Source organism: Streptopelia decaocto (assembly GCF_964273445.1).
Source record: "Streptopelia decaocto genome assembly, chromosome: 11".
In the NCBI taxonomy this organism is placed as follows: domain Eukaryota; kingdom Metazoa; phylum Chordata; class Aves; order Columbiformes; family Columbidae; genus Streptopelia; species Streptopelia decaocto.
The window spans coordinates 16,281,824-16,300,765 of record NC_138666.1 but is presented as its reverse complement, the minus strand read 5'-3'; the positions used below and the strand labels follow the sequence as shown (position 1 = coordinate 16,300,765).

At 37.7% G+C, this 18,942-nt stretch overlaps 1 protein-coding gene across 6 annotated transcripts in view; it reads left to right on the top strand.

Annotated features, from left to right (window-relative positions):
- The window catches only part of LOC309444830 (transcription initiation factor TFIID subunit 4-like), a 132,656-nt gene that overhangs the window by 41,633 nt on the left and 72,081 nt on the right, over positions 1-18,942 (top strand). For 4 of the 6 annotated variants that reach the window (XM_082062966.1, XM_082062965.1, XM_082062967.1 and 1 more), the window contains exons 11-12: positions 15,671-15,801; positions 17,332-17,457. In XM_082062966.1, the coding sequence (XP_081919092.1) occupies positions 15,671-15,801; positions 17,332-17,457 (257 nt within the window). Of the gene's footprint in view, positions 1-4,904; positions 5,072-5,661; positions 5,795-15,670; positions 15,802-17,331; positions 17,458-18,942 lie in introns of those variants that run through there. The other 2 variants (XR_014185163.1, XM_082062969.1) reach the window with 2 other exon arrangements.

Sequence of the window (18,942 nt, the reverse complement as noted above, 5' to 3'; positions counted from 1 at the left end):
CAGTTATTTCTGAAATATTGTGTTTATGTTCATTGAATTAATGGAAGCCTTTTTATATTGCAGTTGCAGGCAAAGTTCTTCATTGACTTATTGTCAAGCTTCACCTCTGTATTTTAATTAGTGCCCTTGCAAGTTGTCATTCAGAGAAATGAATCATTTTGCAGGCTGCAGTTGTGATGGTGTGATGCTGGTGGTACACGATGCAGTCTGGGAAAGCAAACGTGCAACGTTTTGTGGGCTGGATCACCACCACCTGAGATAGGAAGCCAGCAAGGTTTTAGTGAAATTTGCTTGAGAAACGGTTGTTGAGGGATGCTTATATAATAGTTTACACAGGTGTAAGAAAACAAAAAGGAAACAGACATAAAACTGTTAAAAAGAATGGGAAATCAGTAATGAATTTGCCATATAAGCCTTAATGAACTGTCTGGGTGTAACAATTGCTGCACAACATGAAGCTGTAATTACAAGTGCAGGACTTACAGGAATCTGTACATACTTTCAGAGCCACAGAACCCATCACACTATTCATCACTGCCTTTTGGGGTTTGTTCCTCTGAGGAACAAATCCCTATGGCTGTTTTTGAAGCTTTATTGGCTTTGATAATTGAAATGAAACTTTCAAAGCTTTTAGAAGCAGCTGCAGGGATTTACTTCTCAAAAGCAGTGAATCCAGAAGAGCGGCCACTCCTAGGGATCTCCTGCAGCCACTTTTGGAGCTTTATTTTGGCTTTACATGAAGCCTTTCATAGTTTTGAAAGTGGCTGTGGGGTTCACTAGTGGCTACTATCTGGGATCTGTGGCTCTTGAGAAAGAATTCCTTCAGCTGATTTTGAAGTTTTAGAAGCTTGCTTTTCACTGTGTGTGGCCGGATTTGTTGTTTGCATAGGACCACACACAAGTTTAGTAGTTTATGCTACTGGACACTTAAAATAACGACGTTGTAGGTTTGTGACAAAACTCAGTTTCACCATATGTTGCTGTTCCTATACACACCAGGACTAAGCAAAGGAGGCTGTGACCTTCTCAAGCACATTAGGAAAAACAAAGTATGTTATGTGAGTCCTCATTCTTCTGTTTTCATTGTGCCTGTTGACAAATGAGAGAAAATACTTTGTTTCTTTTTACTTTTACCTGAATATGACTTAAACAGACCTTATTTTCTGTCTTTAAATCTATTCATATGTAATGATCACTTTAGTTCTAGGGCTTGTTTTTAATGTTTTAGTAAAAGAGATTTGTGGTATGTACAGTATTAGGAAACTGCTCTTCTCTCCTTTCTCAGAAGCTAGATCTGTCAAGTTTTCTGTAATATTAATCTCCTTCTCTCTTTTCTGAGTAAGAGCTCTGTCGAGCAGCTCAGTAGTGTTCCCCAAAGGCTGTTTTAGAGATTGTGCTTCCATTCACCGGAGTCGGAATATGAACTGCTAAACTGAGAGCAGATGCTGTTCAGTCTTCGGCACTAACCACCAGCCAAATGCCTCAAAGTTATAGTGAAAGAGGTTTCTTAATATATTGTACATTCTTATCTCTACTGTAACTTGGCAGTATTATCACCCAAAGTTTATTTCAAGTCTAAATTACTAATATTATTATTGATCCTTTTAAATAGAAAAAGTAACTGAAAGGTAATTCATGCAAAGATATGCATCCACTTCCCACATGCTTCCTTATCCATTTTTGTATCTAGTAATCATTGCCATTTATTCGTGTAGGAAGACACGGATGTGACTGTTCCAAATTCCTCTTTGATGCGAAATCAAGAGTGGGTATTTCTTAGCAGATAATGTATTTCTTTTGCTATTCCATTCAAGATCATAAAACTTTAAACCCTGATCTTTCTATGTGGCAGCACAGCACGATGAAACATATGCAAAGACTTGTAAGGCTTTTGTCTCTCTATTTGGGAAGCTGAGAGGCAGAGGTTGATGTTCTTCATGCATGTGCATGCTGATGTGCATACAAGCTCTTAAAACTTCCTAGGTCTTTAACTTTATTAGTAAAATGGGTAGCATTTATTTGAAGAGCAAGATAAACTGGTTAGACTCTCACAAATAAATAATACTGAAAAATCTTGGCTTTTTCGTATGGTTTTATGGGAAAGAAACAAGAAAAATAACCTTAATAATTTGTAATTGTTTTACTTTTATTCATTCATAGGCTATTTCATGGTGGGTAAGAATGCTGTGTTCGTTAGGTTTTAGAAGCTAGTTTTTGACATTCTGAGTTTCCACTGTTTATCAAAAGGGGCAATATTTTAATGAATAAAATGATATGACTTAGCAGGTTGTTTAAAGCATGGCAGTTTTCTCTGCTTTATCACCATCTTGTGAAAATAGAAACTCATTGTCTCAGGAATTACTTTCTTTACAGCATTGTTTCTGAGAACAGATAAGAGGGTGAACTGTGTTTTATATTTGCTGTTAGTGAAAGGTAGCAGGACATAGTGAAGGGTGGGATAAAGGGTGACCCTTTTTATATTGCCTGATAACTAAATCCATGGAAAAAGGGAACAGATATGTTGTGTACTTTCCTGAGAAGTCTTTGCCTGAGAGTCCTTAGAACCTCCACTGGTGGTTCCAAAGTCTTTGCTTTATATTTTGTGGTTAACAGAGCATGATATCTTCACAACGTTAGAATCTGCAGCAACTTATTATAATAATTCCCACAGATTTTGTTTTAATTCTGTTTTCTTCTACAATCAGATAATGCTATTTTGCTTTCAGTTGGCTGTCCCTAAAATGTCAGAACTTGTGGAGAGTCTTAACCATAAATTAACTGTCTTAATGCAATAATAATGAAATATGTTTGGCATACTGTATTCTTTGACTTAGATTGTTTCTTTCTCTCTTTCTTTTCACTTTCAGTGTTCCTCACCCAATCTTTCTACTTCAGTTTTTATTGTTACAAAGCACTGGCCACATAGAACAAGTACAAACGTGGCATTCTAAGAAATATGGGACTGGTTTGCCCGTATTGAATACATTTTAACTGTCCATCTTGTATTTTCAAATTATTTTTGCTTAAATATGTAGGATAAAAGTGTATTGGAGAATCATCAATGGTATTTTTATTTCACATTCATTCAGAATTATTTTACATCTGCATTAGAAAATCAATTTGCTATAGCATGATTTTTATGGAATACTGTATTTATGTCTGTTATCTAGCAGTGTTATACATTTCCTTTGTCAATGGAACAGACTTCTGCCAACATTGCATACACCTGCAACAAAATATTACTGGGTTCTCTTGCTTCATCCAAATAGATTTTTAGGCTACAACACATGCAGTGATGCAACCCAGTTATTATGAAGCTTGAAAATGTGCTGATGAGTCCAAATTCTTCTGATCTGGTAGTTAAAAGGCCCACAGTGTTCCATTCAACAGCTTCAGACAAGTTTGGCTTGATAGAATTAAACCACCGTCTCTGTCAATGTAGCAGTTGTAGGTTTAGGCTCGTCATAATTTATAGATTTACCTTTTTGTTATTTTACTTGTAATATATTTTTTAATTCTGCCCGATGAAATATTGATCACAGTTCTGCCTCGATTCTTCCTTTGGTCTGTCACACTTGAATTGCGTATCTGCTATAAAAATGCATGTTAAAACGTAAGGAATAGCTTATCTGTGTTTTCTGGAGTGTGTTGAATCACAGTGGCAGCTCAGTTGCATGCATGTGTTTATATTTTAAATAAATAATTTGAATACCCTAGAGGACATTTTATATTGCTAAACCATCTAAAAACTGATTGGGATATCCTTGGTGGAACAGGCCAGTAGATTTCAGAGCCTCTATTTAAAGCATTTGTTTCCAGTTTAATAAGTCATTCTGTGATTCCCTGTTTCATCTGTTTGTTTGTCAACAGTTGTATTCATGTTTGAACGAGATGAAACCGTACTATTGATGATTGCTCTTTCATATAGCAAGCAGTTCTAACATAAAAGTATACTTATTTCTCTGGTTGGTTCACTTTAGAGGGTTTTTATAGCTGCTTAGGTTACCGTTGTTGTGGGTTCTGAAATTCTGAGCGATGAGATTGCCTGTGAACACAATCTTTTGTTTTCCCTGCACTTTTTGTTGATGCGCCTTAGTTGTTTTCATTGTTGACTTTTAACTTTTTATCCACGATTGTCTTCAAACTGAAATATTCCTTTTAATATCAGTTTTTGCACCATCATCTTTCTATCGGGATGACCTCCTTAAATACCTGTGGGCATAACTCTCGAATGTGTTTGGAGATAATTCTAACCTGTGCTTGTTCTAAAGCACAGCATTTTGAAGTCGTGCATTGTCCTAATGACATGCTTAGTCCACTTGAACTGTACCTGGAGTGCTGATTTTTGGGGTTCTAGTTGCTTTTCCTCAGGGAAAAAAAGCAGCATGTTAGGTATTGTATAATTGAAATTGCAAGTTATTGTGCATGCCAAATACATTGACTTCCTCTAGTTCCTATAAGCTTCAGTATGTCACTCGCAGAGATGCGGCAGATGTAGAAATATATATACATTCTGACGTCTGGAATAGTTCTGTAACTTAGAGAGTTTGGGTTCTTTTCATTAGTATAAAAGAAGCAATTTGTTAGGAAATTTTAGATGAGAAGGTCTGCACTGCTCCCAGTCTTCTTATCAATGTCTACAGGTGTGATAATTTAGTTTCTTATGTTGAGATTAGAGTTTATTGTACATGTTCAATACAGAATCTGGGCTTATATTCCGATTTAATCGATTGCTAACGTTACAATATTACGAGACAGTTACATTATTTACCTTTATTATTTCATTTTCAAAAAAGGTGGGAATACATTCCCATCTTAGTATCAGCAGCAGTGTTGCCAAATAAACATAACCAGTAAGTATTTCAGCAAAATGTTAAACTGTATTGTTGTTCTTTCTTTAATAGGTCCATGCTTAGACTTCCTGTTTTACAAGATGTCCCAACATGTGTTGGAGTGGTAACTTCAGTACCACCCGAGGGCTTGGAGTCTGCCTTTCTGTGAAAGGTAGGGCAGCTTCTGTTCAATATTTTTTGTGTATTTCTAAGGTTTTCTTTTTATTAATCTTATTAGTTCTGCTACACTACAGAATTGGAGTTACGCTTTTAGCAGTAGCACCTCTAAGTGCCAGAACTGATGTTATTTCATCAAGCAGTAATTTCTCAAAATAAAAGTATGATTATTTATGATGAAAATGAAGCTGTTTCTTCAGGCATCATTTTCAAAGGCTTTATTCCAATTGAACTGAGAGCATAGCATGACTGTACTATTTGCTCCCAGAATTATTTGGAGAATTCAAGTTTGTTTTCACCATAATACCTTGCTTCTGTTTTATGAATGTAGTGGAAGAGCCTTCTTTAAAAGGTCTTGCTATTTCTGGAAGGCAGTTCTGGCCTTCAGGGCCTACCAAAATATGTTGCCCAGCTTCAGAATAAGTTTGTATCTGGGAAGTGAATGGCTTGGATTTCTTGGTCTCTGCAAAGGAGAGTAAAATTAAGATCATCGTTCTGTGGACATGCATTTTCTACCAGATTCATTTACAAAGTCCATCTCATCACGAGATTTCTGGTAATAAATATTGGATGTAAAAATAAGAACAATAAAAAGAAAACCTTAGAGAACCATTCAATATTGCAATAAAGCTGACTTACGTTATCCCTGTAGGCAAACTCCATGCTCTAGAGGTGGTACTAATGTCCCCAACTCTCAACACATGTTGGAACATCTTTGTGGAGGAGGAAGTCGTTGATCAGTGAGCAGCATCTTCAAGGATCATTTAAGGGGAAAAAAGTAAAAGGTAATATTTTATAAATACGTTGAAATGATTGATCATTACGTTTATTTGGCAATCCTGCTGCTAATACTAAGGTTGCAATGTTTTAATTTCTTGAAATTATTGAAAACCCTCAAACTTCACCTTAGTCTTTCCTTCTCCCATGAGTTTGAATTTTATTTGTTACCCAGCTTCATGTTGCTGAATCTACTGCATACAAATTCCAGATTCTACTATAACTCGTTGGCAATTTGACAATTTTTTCAGTGCTTATAATGTGGAGCGTGTTAGTTCTGTGGTTTAACCAGTTTTGCAGTGTCTAGTGTTAAATACAGTAAGTCACAGCCAAGTGTTGCAAAGTGTTGAACTGATACAGCAATTCTGCTGGTAATGAAAGGGTATTTGTTTTCAAGGGAGTAGCTGCAACACTGGATGTTGTGCCAGATGAGGTACCACCATCTGGTTTTGCCCAATAATGTAGAAGTGCAACTTTAATATCTACTGTCATAAACTACAGCTGTTTTGACAAAATGAAATGACCATGTCCAACCTGGATAAACTTTGTAGTGTTGGATGATGTGGTGGTGCACGGATTTGGTACTGATGGGTGTGGCACAAGGTCCTGATCTTGACAGCTTTCCTGGACGTACACAGAGGAAGGTGCTGACATTTTGAAATTCAGGTTATGGTCTTGGGTCTACCCTTCTGGTGTCCTTTATAATGTCCTGTATTCTTTGTGCATATCCTTGCCAGCTGACATACCCATCCTGCCTCCTTGAGATGAGGCCTCATGTTGAGCTAGTCTGCCTGGCATCAGGCTTGTAGCGGACAACTGTGATACCTGTTCAGACATGTCACCAACAAGACTTTTGTAGTGTCAGAGAAACGTTTTCTCCAGGAAAAAAAAAAATTCAAAACATCTGAATTGTTTACAGAAGTTGCTTTAAGAGAACAGAAGCATATAGGCGGGTTCTTATACTTGGTATTCCTTTTAATCCTTGTGTGGATGTGATGGAGTGTCCTGCTGCTGTGAGGGCTGTGTTGTAGTATACTGGCATCTGTGCCTCCACCTATATTTGTCATCTCTGCCGTTCTTACAAGAGTTCTTCTCCATCTCTCTCACCTGACACACCGTCATAATCATACACTTGTACTTAAGCCTGAGGACCTGTAATGGTTTAGTATCTTTTGATCTTGGGCTTAGCCCAAGAAGCATATGCTTCTAGTCTGCATGAAAAAAGGTAGGGGATAAATCCCCAATTATCAACTTCTCCATTGTTTTCTAAAAGACTCTTATTGGCATCATTGCCATATTAGTTCTTTTTCACCTGGTCTCTCTAACATTGTCATTTAATTTGACTCTCTAGTGAGTAACTGGACACAAAAGTGCATATTTTCCAGTTCTCTACAGTCATTCTGTATTTATTCTTGAATGTTCCTAAATGTCTTTGGACATGCTTATTATGTTGTATTTAGGTTTTGAGAAAACAAAGATTAAAAAAAATATTTGTTTTGTTTTTGTTCCTTTGGGTTACATTACGATTGTATGGCTGGTCATCTTTTTTTATGCTGTGTGTTGCACTTAAAATGACTATGTATTTGAGGATTTAAATCTGTATGTTGGGTTTTTGGTTTTGGTGGTTTTGTTGTTGTTTATTTGTTTTGTTTTTGTTTAAGTAACTGTTGTTTTGTGAGTTTCTCAATTTCACAAAATGCTTCCTGGGGACTCATCTCAAGGTGGGTAATTCTGAAGAAGGATAGAACAGATGCTACATCCAGCAAGTCTTGAGTTCTTAAGAAGACTGTTCAATTTTATCCGGAAGCCAGCTCATGAGATAATTTTTATCCTATGAGAAGATGAATCTTCTTTTATAAACAAGCTCACTGAAGTAATTAATGTGGGGCCTTCCATTATTTTGTAAATAACAATTACATGGTGATAAAAAGTCATTCTCTTTAACAAAGTCAGTTTATTACATACGAAGGTGATCTGTAAGTATTGTGTTTAACAGTGTCAGATACTGGCTTACAAAATGTTCCCTATTGCAGTTGAGGGCTGGTTTGGTGTAACACATCTTGCCCTCTGCCCATCACAGAGGGGTGCTGGTTGGTGCCTGCTGGAGGGATTCGTTCACCAAATCTCAAAGCACTTGGCACTGATTCTCTCTGCTTTGGCGGGAAACGCTCCCTAGCCCGTGGCTTCTCTACACATACTCCAGGGTGTAGGTTCCTCTGAGGCGCCTGCTCAAATGACTTCATTTGGATTGGCTGTTTTTGTGAAGGTAGCAACTAAAGTTGTTTGGTTTTTCCTTTCCTCATCCTGTCTTCCAGCTCCAGACTGACTTAACAGCACAGCAAGTCAACATTTATTACATTATTTATGCATTTAGTTAGTAAGACTTAAAGGAAAGCTTTTATTTAAAGGACTGAAAACAGAAAACCACAGCTAAAATGATACTGTTTCTTTTGCCTGGGATCACTGGGTTATTTTACACACCTAGGAATCTCTAATCCTAATCATCAGAGCTAGTGACCTGTTGTCTGCACTATCACTGTGTTTAACAAGCTTTTCCCCCAGTTTTTAATGTGTTACGTCTGGGCTCTGGTAGCACCCCCAGCACAACCCCAAGGTGTTTTGTACCCAACCAACCTCCCCAATTTTTCCCTTTGAGTTCCATCCCCCATTCTCTAGGTTAATATTTAAGATTGGGTTTTCCCCTTTGACAGCAAAATGGCTGCAGTATTGATGGATTATTTTTGTAGACTGAGGACACTGGTGTACAGGACATGTACCCCATTCTCAAGTTCTACCTGATTGTGACAAATCAATAGTGGCCATTTATGGCTCCTCAGGATGCCAAGGGCACTTAGTGCATTGGAGTTGTTTTCCAGTTGTGTTTAGTCAGCCTGATAATTAAGTGCTGTTGGTCAGTTTAGAATTACTAATACAATAATATTAGACAAAGCACCTGTTGCTTTCTGTTGATTTCATGACCTGCTTTCTGTAGAGAGCAGAAATGGTGCGTCTTAGGACATACAAATATTGCTTGTCTAGTTTTAGAAGGTGACCCGCTCTCCCCTTCCCCCTCATTTTCAACCGTCAGTCTCCAGAAAGTCCCTGTATAGTGTCAGTCTTGAACAGCGACTGCTTAGCTGATCAGAACTGTAAAATCATCAGTTTCCCTTATGCTATAGAAATAGAGGAATGGAATTTATTAAAGAATTGCATAGTTTGGAATGCTGCAGAAATCCAAGTAGTAGTTTTTCCAATACCCAGCTTTTCCTGATGGGGAAGGCTGCAGAGGGACTGAGGCAAGTGGAACTGGGGTGGTTCTGTGGGGATGAAAGAGGATGGGGCCTTGAGTCTAAAGTTGTAGGTGCAGTCCAAGGCACAGCTGGGTCTTCGTGTGCTGTGGGAATGAGGTATGTAGGTAGATGTGATCAGATGCGTCTTTGTTGCATTATTTTAGATTTGATGCTGTTGAATGAGGTTACATGAAAGTTGAAACAAATAATGACCCAGATTCAAGGGGGACGGATTCTGTGATTTGTTTCCATCTCGTAGTGTGCAGGCCGGCTGTAACTGCAGAAGAGGCCTGGGCCTAGGAATGCTGGTTCCAGTTGCATCTTGGGCCAATATTTCATGCACAGAATTTAAAGTTTTAGAAAGTTGCTCCTGGTTTTGCGATGCTAGCAGAGAGTGCTTTCTGCAGTTCTGGTGGGCCTGTGATTAGGGCAAATAGGCACTAATTATGCATTCTCCCAAAGTTTCTGTTGAAGGACAAGACAAATTCAAGCCCTAAGTACATGCTGTTTAACTGTTTAAAAGCAGTTCTTCAAGGCTTTTTCTGTTTTAAGTGAACACGTAAAGAGATTTTATACAGGCACTCAATAATTTATCACATCAATAATCAAAGTCAGACCTAATGTTTTACAAATAATTTTTTTAATCTTTGATCTCAATCCTGTCAGTCCTCTTAAAGTATAAATTATTAAAGTAACTTTTTGATTCTTTGAAAGCCTATCTGGAAAGATAGTATTTTTCTACTGCTTCTCAAATAGGGCAGTACTCTTCTTATGATTTATTTCAGTTTGTTTGATCAATAAAATATAATTAAACTTTTAAAGTGCAGCGAAGCCAGTACCTTTCCAATAGCGAAGCAGATGATAGCACTCTTCGGAATTGTCACTTCTTGGGACCTGAAAGTTTTCAATGACAAGGTTTAGGTGCTTTTATGTCTATAAAAACCAGTCTTGTGCTACTGACACATATGCCAATATCAGAATAATATTGCTGAACGTTTTTTCCCTCAAGGTTTTTGGAACTTATGTACAAGTTTGAACTTTATAGAAACTCTGTTACAGTATCTCAAACTTTTAAATAGAATATAGTCTATTTGTAACAAAAATATTCTAACACTTACACTTCCTTTGCATGCTGTCTTGTATGCTGTAGATCTTTACTAAATGCTGACTGAAACATTGTTTGCTATTAAAGCTTCCCAATGTGTAATTAAGAATTAATATGTAGGTGGGCTTTATAGTATTGTTCTGTAAGTGCTTGGCAGATCAGAAGTTTGCTTAGTTTGGGGATATTAATTTGTGATCCCTCATATTTTTCATATAGGATAGTGTGACTCAACTGAGTGCTTTAGTAGCATTTGATGCCTCTGAGGATCTTTTGAAACTGAGTCCTGCCACAGAGAATTGAAGTGTTTTTGCAATCAGTCATCAGTTCTTGCTGGTCTTGTATACTTCTGGTGTAGTAGAGATCTGGCAAGAACACTTGAATGAAGAACGTGACCTTAGTTATGTCTTTAAAAATATAAAAACTCAAATTCAAGTGGAGAGAGTGGTTAAAATCATAGCTTGGAGCATTGCTTTACTTCAGCTCCATTTTTGTTGTTATCCTTGATGATGTTTTTATCGTAGCTCTAGGAAAAGTTCAGAACTACATTGCTAAAGTAATTTTAAAGACTTGAAGCATATACTTGTTATCACAAATGTCTAAATTTAACAAATGTATTATTTAAAAACAAGCAACTTTTTTTCAAATTACACGTTTCTTGGTGTTTAACTTTTAAGTGTGTGGCTCCTTACTGCTCTAAATGCAGAATGTTGGTCACAAAACTACAAGTTAAGATGGTTGTTTTATCAGTCATGAAGGACATGAAGAAGATCACAAAGAAGTCAGAAACAAACGCAACTTTTTTTAACAAAAGACAGATGATAGCAGTCTATTGATAGAAATAAGTTGATTTTTCTGTTTTATCTTAATTTTCTCTTTGGATTTTGCATTTCTGTACATATCTAAGTGTATGTGTTATGGCTTCTTATTGCAATGAATAGATGGCACAATTAAGTCCAGAATCCAGAATACTAGGACCTAAACAAAAATATCTGTAGATGTAAGCCACTGTCCAGTGACTTGGTTAGAGAGATGAATGATACACTGAGGATATTTGTGTTTTGTGATACAATTAAGTATGTGTAGTATTATAAAATACATGTCTACATACACATATCGTAAAACTATAAATTGTATTTCCTTTTCCACATCATCATCAGTCTAGGGAATCTTGCAAAGGGAAGACAAGCCTTTCTGTATTAAAACTGGGATTAATAATTATGCAGGCTAGAAGAATATCTCAAGAATTTCCTATTAAGATCAGCATTCTTTTCCTTTGATGGCAGACAGTATGCTTGTTATGAATGAGAGTGGATGGAAGTCAGGAGGAGGTGTAGCAGTGAAGAAAAAAATACTAAGACTTTTTAATATAGAAACATATGAAGTTTAACAGTTTCCAACATAGATTCAATTTCTACTTGGCATTTTCTCTGAGTAGCAGAAAGCAAAAAAAAGACTATCTATAAAAAACTGTATCCGAACTTCTTTTAGGTTGGTGGATCACTGAAGTGGTATGCGTGACTGTTTGTGAAAGTATAACTGGTCCAGCCTTTCCAAGTGTACGTGAGATTGTTGTTTGAGGAGCACATTGGTAATTTTCCCATCCTTGCCCCAAGTACAATCCAAGTATTTAATATGTGTGCCAAATCTTCATGGAGTTCACAGCTCTGGAATGCACCCTGCTTCTTACATCCTATGCTAATAGGCTTTTGACTAATGTAATTCAGAGCAGGGAAGGCATGATGATGCTTCCACACATGATGAATGTTGTGCATGACAAGTTGACTTTTAAAATATTTATCTTTTTGTCTTTTTGTAGTCTGGTTTCTTGAGACTCATTCTTTTTGGGGGAAATATGTTTTGTAGTCTTTCTTCCTTAGCCCGTTTTCCAAAGAAAGCTGGCCTTAAGTGATCGAGCAGTCTATTTGCCTTCTCTTTCTCTTCAGGTAACTTCTGAATCCATTGAAAAAGCAGTAGCTAGATAGTCCCTCTGTGTGTCCCAGTTGAAAGGGAGGTCAACTGTTCTTTGCTTTGCGGTCTGGTTGGCTGGCAGTCAGCACTCCTGGCCAGGCTGGCCAGGCAATCCTCGGGGGGAGCTGGCTGCCCAGCCAGACAGATGGACAAACATGCACTGGGAGACATGCCAGGGGTGACCCTGGATGTCTGAGGAAACTAATGGTATTGTGCCAGAATAAGGAATATGAGCGGAGCTGGAGCTATGGAGGAAGACAGGGATCATAGAATCGCTCAGGTTGGAAGAGATCTTGAGTGGTCATCTAGTCCAACCTCTTGCTCAAAATTCAGACAAGGTAGCTTAGGGCATTGTCTGGCTGAGTCTTAAAAACCTGTAAGGTGAGAGAGTCTACAACTTCTTTGTGTGAAGTGTACCACTACTTAATTGTCTTCATAATGAAGAATTCTTCCCTATATCTAGTCAAAACATCTGCTGTTTCAGTTTATGAATTTATTTCTCATTGTTCTTCCAGGCATCCTCAGTGAAGAGTCTCACTTCATCTTCTCAATAACCTCTGCCCTAAGCCTTCTCTTCTCCAGAATAAAGAACCCTCAGGTTCTCCTCATGTAGGTCATATGCTCCAACCCAACTGTCTTGGTGACTTTTCCTTGGCCTCAAGTTTTGCTAAGTCTGTCTTGTACCAGGCGACCCAAAACTGACTGCAGTATTCTAGGTGTGGGCTGAGTGAAGAGGAATAATTGCTCCTCTTGTTGTTCTGGTTACTGTTGATCTACTAGTTTGCCGTTGATACAACCCACAGTGCTGAGTGCTGGTCAGCCTGCTGCCCACCAGGCTCTCAGGTGCTTTCCAGCAGTGCTGGTGGGCAGTCCCCAGCCTGGGTCACTGCAGACAGTTGGTTCATCCCAGGTACCGTACTGCACATTCATCCTTCTTGCATTCCATGGAGCTCCTGCAGGCCTGGCTCATCAGGTCCTGCTAACTGGCAGCCCGTCCCTTGGCACTGCTCTGTGTGGGGCCATCTGCAGATCTGATAGGGGTGCTTTGCGTCTCCCCTCCAGCTCACTGAGAAAGACTAAAAAGGGCAAGTCCCAGGACAGGCTCCTGAGGGACTCTGCTGATCCCTGACCTCTGGGTAGTTTTCTGGACTTGAGAATATTGTGTCGAGGGATTTCAAGAGTAGAAAGTTACTTGGATATTGGAGAGGCTGATGAAGACGATGTAGGACAAGAATCTTTAGAGACCAGGTATTTCAGGGAATGGTCCTGTGATTATGGATGAATTTCTGAAGAGCTGAGTAGGCAGAACAAACCATATAATGGTTGAGTTTACTTAGATGTTAATAAGTGATAGTTCTTCATTATGAAAGGACTGTGTGTGTTCAGGGAAGCTGGGGAGCTGTAGTTACACTGCTGAAATTCAAAGAATTGTTAACAATTATTCATTCGTACACTTGCCTAGAATACTTGGTGGAATTTTCCATCTCAATGGCTTTTCTGGATACTAGTTAATTAAATTTCCCTTCTTACTTGCATCTTGTCGTTTAGACTAGGGTTTTTTGAAAGCTTTGCTTACACATGTTTGCTTAATAAATGGTACATGCTCAAATAGGTCTTGATATTGCAAGTCTGACTTGCACAAATAGCTCCTACCAATATGAATAGTCCTACTGACTTCAAGGACTTAATTTGCATGAGTAACAATTGCAGCATTGGGATTTTAATGCATATGTCTGCTTTCCATTACACGTTCAGCTTTCAGCAACTTTAGTGGAGTTCCATCTCTATTACAGAAGACAAATTAGGCACCAAGAAAGATTTTAATTTTTTTTTAAAGCACTAAAGCGAAGGTCACTTTAAAAGCACATATATGTGTTGCTAAAATCCTTAAGGTAACGTACAACGTGGAGTCAGTGATGGCTTCAGCGACTTTAAGAGAGAACTTCAAAGAATCATTAAAAAAATTAATATCGGAAATGTACGGCATGCAGAATTCAGCTCTGGGAAGTGTGGGAATGATGTGCTGTAGTGATGTAATAAAATATGCATTTAAATAGACACCGCAGATCAAAAAAAAGAAAACATATAAGTAAAAAAGGCAGAGCCGCCCCGCAGCCGCTGCGCCTTGCGCTGGGTCCGCGGCCCTCAGCGCTCCCGCCGCAGTGCCCCCTGCCGGCGGCGGCCGGGCCCGCCCGCGCCGTGATTGAACGGCCCCGGCCCGGCCCTGACAGAAGCCCAGGGTGATGCTGAGCGCTGCCAGCTCGCCTCAGATCACAGCGCTGGAGTAACAGAAGTATACATCCATGTGAGACCACTGCTCACTTCTTCGGCTTCATTTTTTAGACGTGTGATGGTTTCTTGCTCTTGAATTTGGCCAGGAAAAGATAGGAATGCCTCGCCAAAGAAATCCTCGTTCTTAAGCCTCTCAGGTTTGTATTTGCTCGGGGACTCCTCCCGCAAACCGAGATTGCCTTTGTAATTAGCCGTTCAGGAAACACTTTCTAAAATGTTCTCAAACAGCTTTCCTGTGGTGTTTTGCGTACCTGCCAACCTATCACAAAAAAAATATTCACAAACATTTTGAAAAGACTTGTGTTCATTCCATGAAAAACTGATTCAGCGTAATAAAAGTATTTACTCTTTTTTGGTGGGTCAAAATCCAATAATACATACAAAATGCAACCACTGATTTTTTTTAAATATATAAAAAGTAGATATCTGTGTTTGTGTGTACACAGTTTTCTATCCAGAAAGCTGTCCCACTGGGACTACTCAAATATATGTCTTTCTAGGACTACAGCTTAGATTATTATGTACATTTTTATATCTACAAATTTATATCTGATGCTTGGCAATTATTTTGAAGAATTTAAGAATTCTGTAGTGTTACTCATGTTCTTGTTCATGTAGCTTAGCTTTTTTTTTTTTAATGTATCAATATGTTTTGCTGTAGAGTGTTTGCTTGTCCTATAAACTCAGCAAATAACTACAAATTTCTTTTAGCAGAGTTTGGGGGACAACTGGTGTTTTTATAGAACTGTTTAGATATGACTTTATTTCCTCATATTCAGTTAATAGGGTTTTTTTCTGAAGATTTTTTATCATCAGTAGTAAGCCAACAGTGTATGCTAAACTATGCAACAGCGTGTTTTGTGCTGCAGCCTCATCTCATTGACACTGAAATTCATCTGCACAAATTATTCTGAAAATAAAGGAATTATTTTTTCTCATCTGTAACAACTGAGAACTCAAATTGTCTCCTACTCTTATGCTTTGTTTTAATATATTAGGATAAACTGCAGTAAAGTTCTTAAATGCTTTTAAGTTGTAGAAAAATGCTCTGACTTCTCTTTCAAACTTCAAAGTGTAGTCATGCTTCTTTTCAAAGGGTCATGAATGCATCACCAAAGCTCCATAAATACCCCCTCGTGGATTTCTTACACGAAAATTAAGTTATTACTTTATGTTCTTTAGAGGGTTTTTTATGGCTAATTCTATTTTGTTTTGTTTTTTTGCTTTAGCTAAAAAACTAGGAATTACTGATGTACCAACTGAGGTGGTTACTTTTATTTCCCATGCAACACAAAACAGATTAAGAACAGTGATAGAGAAAGTAACAGTGATAACCCAGCACCGAATGGAATCCTACAAAGTAAGTGTGCAAAGAAAGGTATTGTATGTTACAGAACCGTGCAGTGTGATGCTGGTTTTTATTAGCACATGGTAGGTGTTTTGTGTTCGTTCTGTGTGCAAAGTGGGTTTTAATCGCAGGTTTGTCTACCTGAGCAAATAGGAAGTGGTGGGATGATGGCACTATTTGCTGGATCTGTCTTCCTCCTCTGGTAGAACTGGTGTGTAGAATTATGAATTATGATTTCATCCATCTGTGCTAAAGTGTCTAGCATGGAGCATCTGTTAAGCTATTTCTGCTCATGGACTGCGAATAAGACTGTTAATTCTTGATGTCTCCTTCTTTGACCAAGGTGGCCATTTATTGGATCAAAATTGCTTCAATACATAGGAATCTATAATAACTTTACATGTCCTTGGCTGTGAGAAATACTAATATTTTACAAAACCTACCACTTTGTCTTAAACCAGCAGCTAAAGAATTCAGCTGTAAATTCTTCACTGTAATTAAAAAGTGATTAACAACTCAAGACAAAATGCTACTCTGAGTCTATTGTTAGTGATTGTGTTATTGAAGAAAATTGAAACAATGTAGATATCTTAAACAGGGGAAAATTAAATAAGAATCTGCAGAACAGCTTGAAATTCAAATAAATCAAAACATCTTTATTGGTAAATATGAAATATCTTTCTGGATAAAAGTAGGGTGCTAATAGCCATTAAACTGGTGTAAAAGGAAGATGACAATAACCATAGTTGTGTATTGTATCTAAGCTGTACTTGGATTTCTTTAGTGGATGCGTGTATCGAGTAGCTCTGGTTTGGGTTGGTTTTGTTTTCTCTGAGTTAAAGCTTCACCGCACATCTTTGGACTGTACCTTTGCCCACCTGTTTCCCAAACCTGAGTCACAGTTGGATATGTGGCATTTGCAAGAGAAAATATGTTTGGGATCTGTGACCAGAATAAATGACAGTAATAGAAAAGTTGATTTAAAAAAATAAAGGCTACTGTGCCTGTTTATTACCTACAGTTAATGCCTTTCTTTGCAATTGATGGATATATTCTGTATTGGACTAAAAGGAAAATCTTGCTTCTTTCCAGTGTTCTTCATTGGCTTCAGCAGTGCTCAGTCCCTCCTTTTTCCCTAGGATGGTGTCTGAGAAGACAACACTTTGCTTAGTCTGTGTCAAGCCAAAGATGCATTTAAAATATCTTGACAGATTCTTAGAAAAAAAAAATAGTGTTGTCTCTGATTGAACTGTTGCATTTTCATTGTCTTCTGTCTATTTCTTGGTTAATGGTTTTCTTTGATTTCGTAGCATTGTAGTCAAAATAGAAAATATTGAGCAGATAAATGAAATTTGCTCCAATATTAAACAATCAGATTCTAACTGTGTTATTAACCATAGACTGGCTTTATTCTCCTGAGCTTAAAAAAAAATTGTTAGTATGGTGGAAAGATTTTTTAATGTGTAATACCTATAGTCTTCTTTAAATACATGGTCTTGATGAAAAAGTATGTTCTTGTATAACACGGTTCTTCTGTTACAGGATGATGAATGGTACGAGCAAGCTACAGATGTCCGATCGCAGTTAAAGTTTTTTGAACAGTTGGAGCGCTTAGAAAAGCAAAGGAAAGATGAACAAGAGAGGGAAATTTTGCTAAAGGCTGCCAAGGTATCTGGTTTACTCTGTTTTTTTCAAATTACTTAACAATTCATAGTTTTCAAACAATTATTAAACTTCTTGAAATCTGTTTCATAAACACATTTTGGTTTTTAACTCATGCTGCCTTATTTATGATGATGCAGACCTTACCTGACTGGAATGTTCCTGCATTTTCAAGATACATCTCTGAATGTGATGAGTTTTTGGGACTATAGGAGACAATGGCTAACATTTTCAAAGTAACTTGGTGAAATAATTTTCACAATTGCCTTTGAAATTTAATAGATGCCAGGGTTACTGTGCCATTTGAAATTCATAGCCTAAGCTGCTGGTATTTAAACACAATTTAGTAGAAGTTATGAATTTTTTTGAGGCTTTTTACTTCTTGAGTATCTAGACTTTTTTTTTCTTCCTCCCCCCCCCCCCCCCCCCAAAAAAAAAAAAAAAAACCCAAACAACCATGTTTGTTGGTTTGTTCATTTGTTTGTTTTAGTTTAAATGCTTTGGTGTTCTGGTCACCTCTGTATAACTTCATTGTTTAATTGATTCGTGCCTGTCTTGCCTTTATTTAACTATCAGTTCTTCTGGACTTGTTCCTTTGTAACTTCAATTCCAGGTCCCTTTCCCCTACGCTGCTCTCTAATAGGTCATTCCCCAACTTATACTGGAACCTGGGGTTGTTCCTACCCAGATGCAAGACTCTACACTTGCCCTTGTTATATTTCATTACATTTTTCCCTGCCCAGCTCTCCAGCTGGCTGTTGGTTTTTTTTTTAATGGACTTTGAGGAAGATACAGGAGCTTGTAGTCCTTAGATCAAAACTGTTCCCCTGACTGTACAAAGCCTTACTCAGGCTGATGGGAGGTTGTGACCTCCTGTTGTCCCTTCCAACCTGAACTACTTCATAATTTGATGTTCTTTGGTTTGGGGGCTTTTTTTGTTTTAGTCTTGAATAGTATAAACTTCTGTGAAGTCAAAATTTAGGAAGTAAATACATGATCAACAAGTTTCCTATAGATTACAGAAAGAGCAAATTAAAGACTTTTACAACAAACAAGCATAAAAAAAGTCCTCTGCTTTACTTGAAGAAATTATCTTAATGAAAGTAACAAATGCATTAATTAACTTGTGAAGCTAGAAGAGCATCTTTAAAGCAAAATAGCAGTATTATTTGACTTGTTAAATGAGATAATATTATAAAACCTTACATCCTATGCCTGGGAAATACTTGAGAAATAGAAACTTCATACCACAAGCTTAAAAGAATAATGGCTGATAGTTGCATTCCACTGAGATATTTTGGAGGAAGGCAAACTTGGCAGGAAAGGAGGAATTGTAAGGTGTGCTGCAGCAGCAATGCAACATACCATTTCTTTTTAATTAAAAACCTAAAAATTGGAAAGGCCAATACTGTTCCAGGAGCTAGCACTATCTCTTGGACCTCAGGGATCTCTGCATCATACTGCACAACGTATGCATACCAACCTAGAACG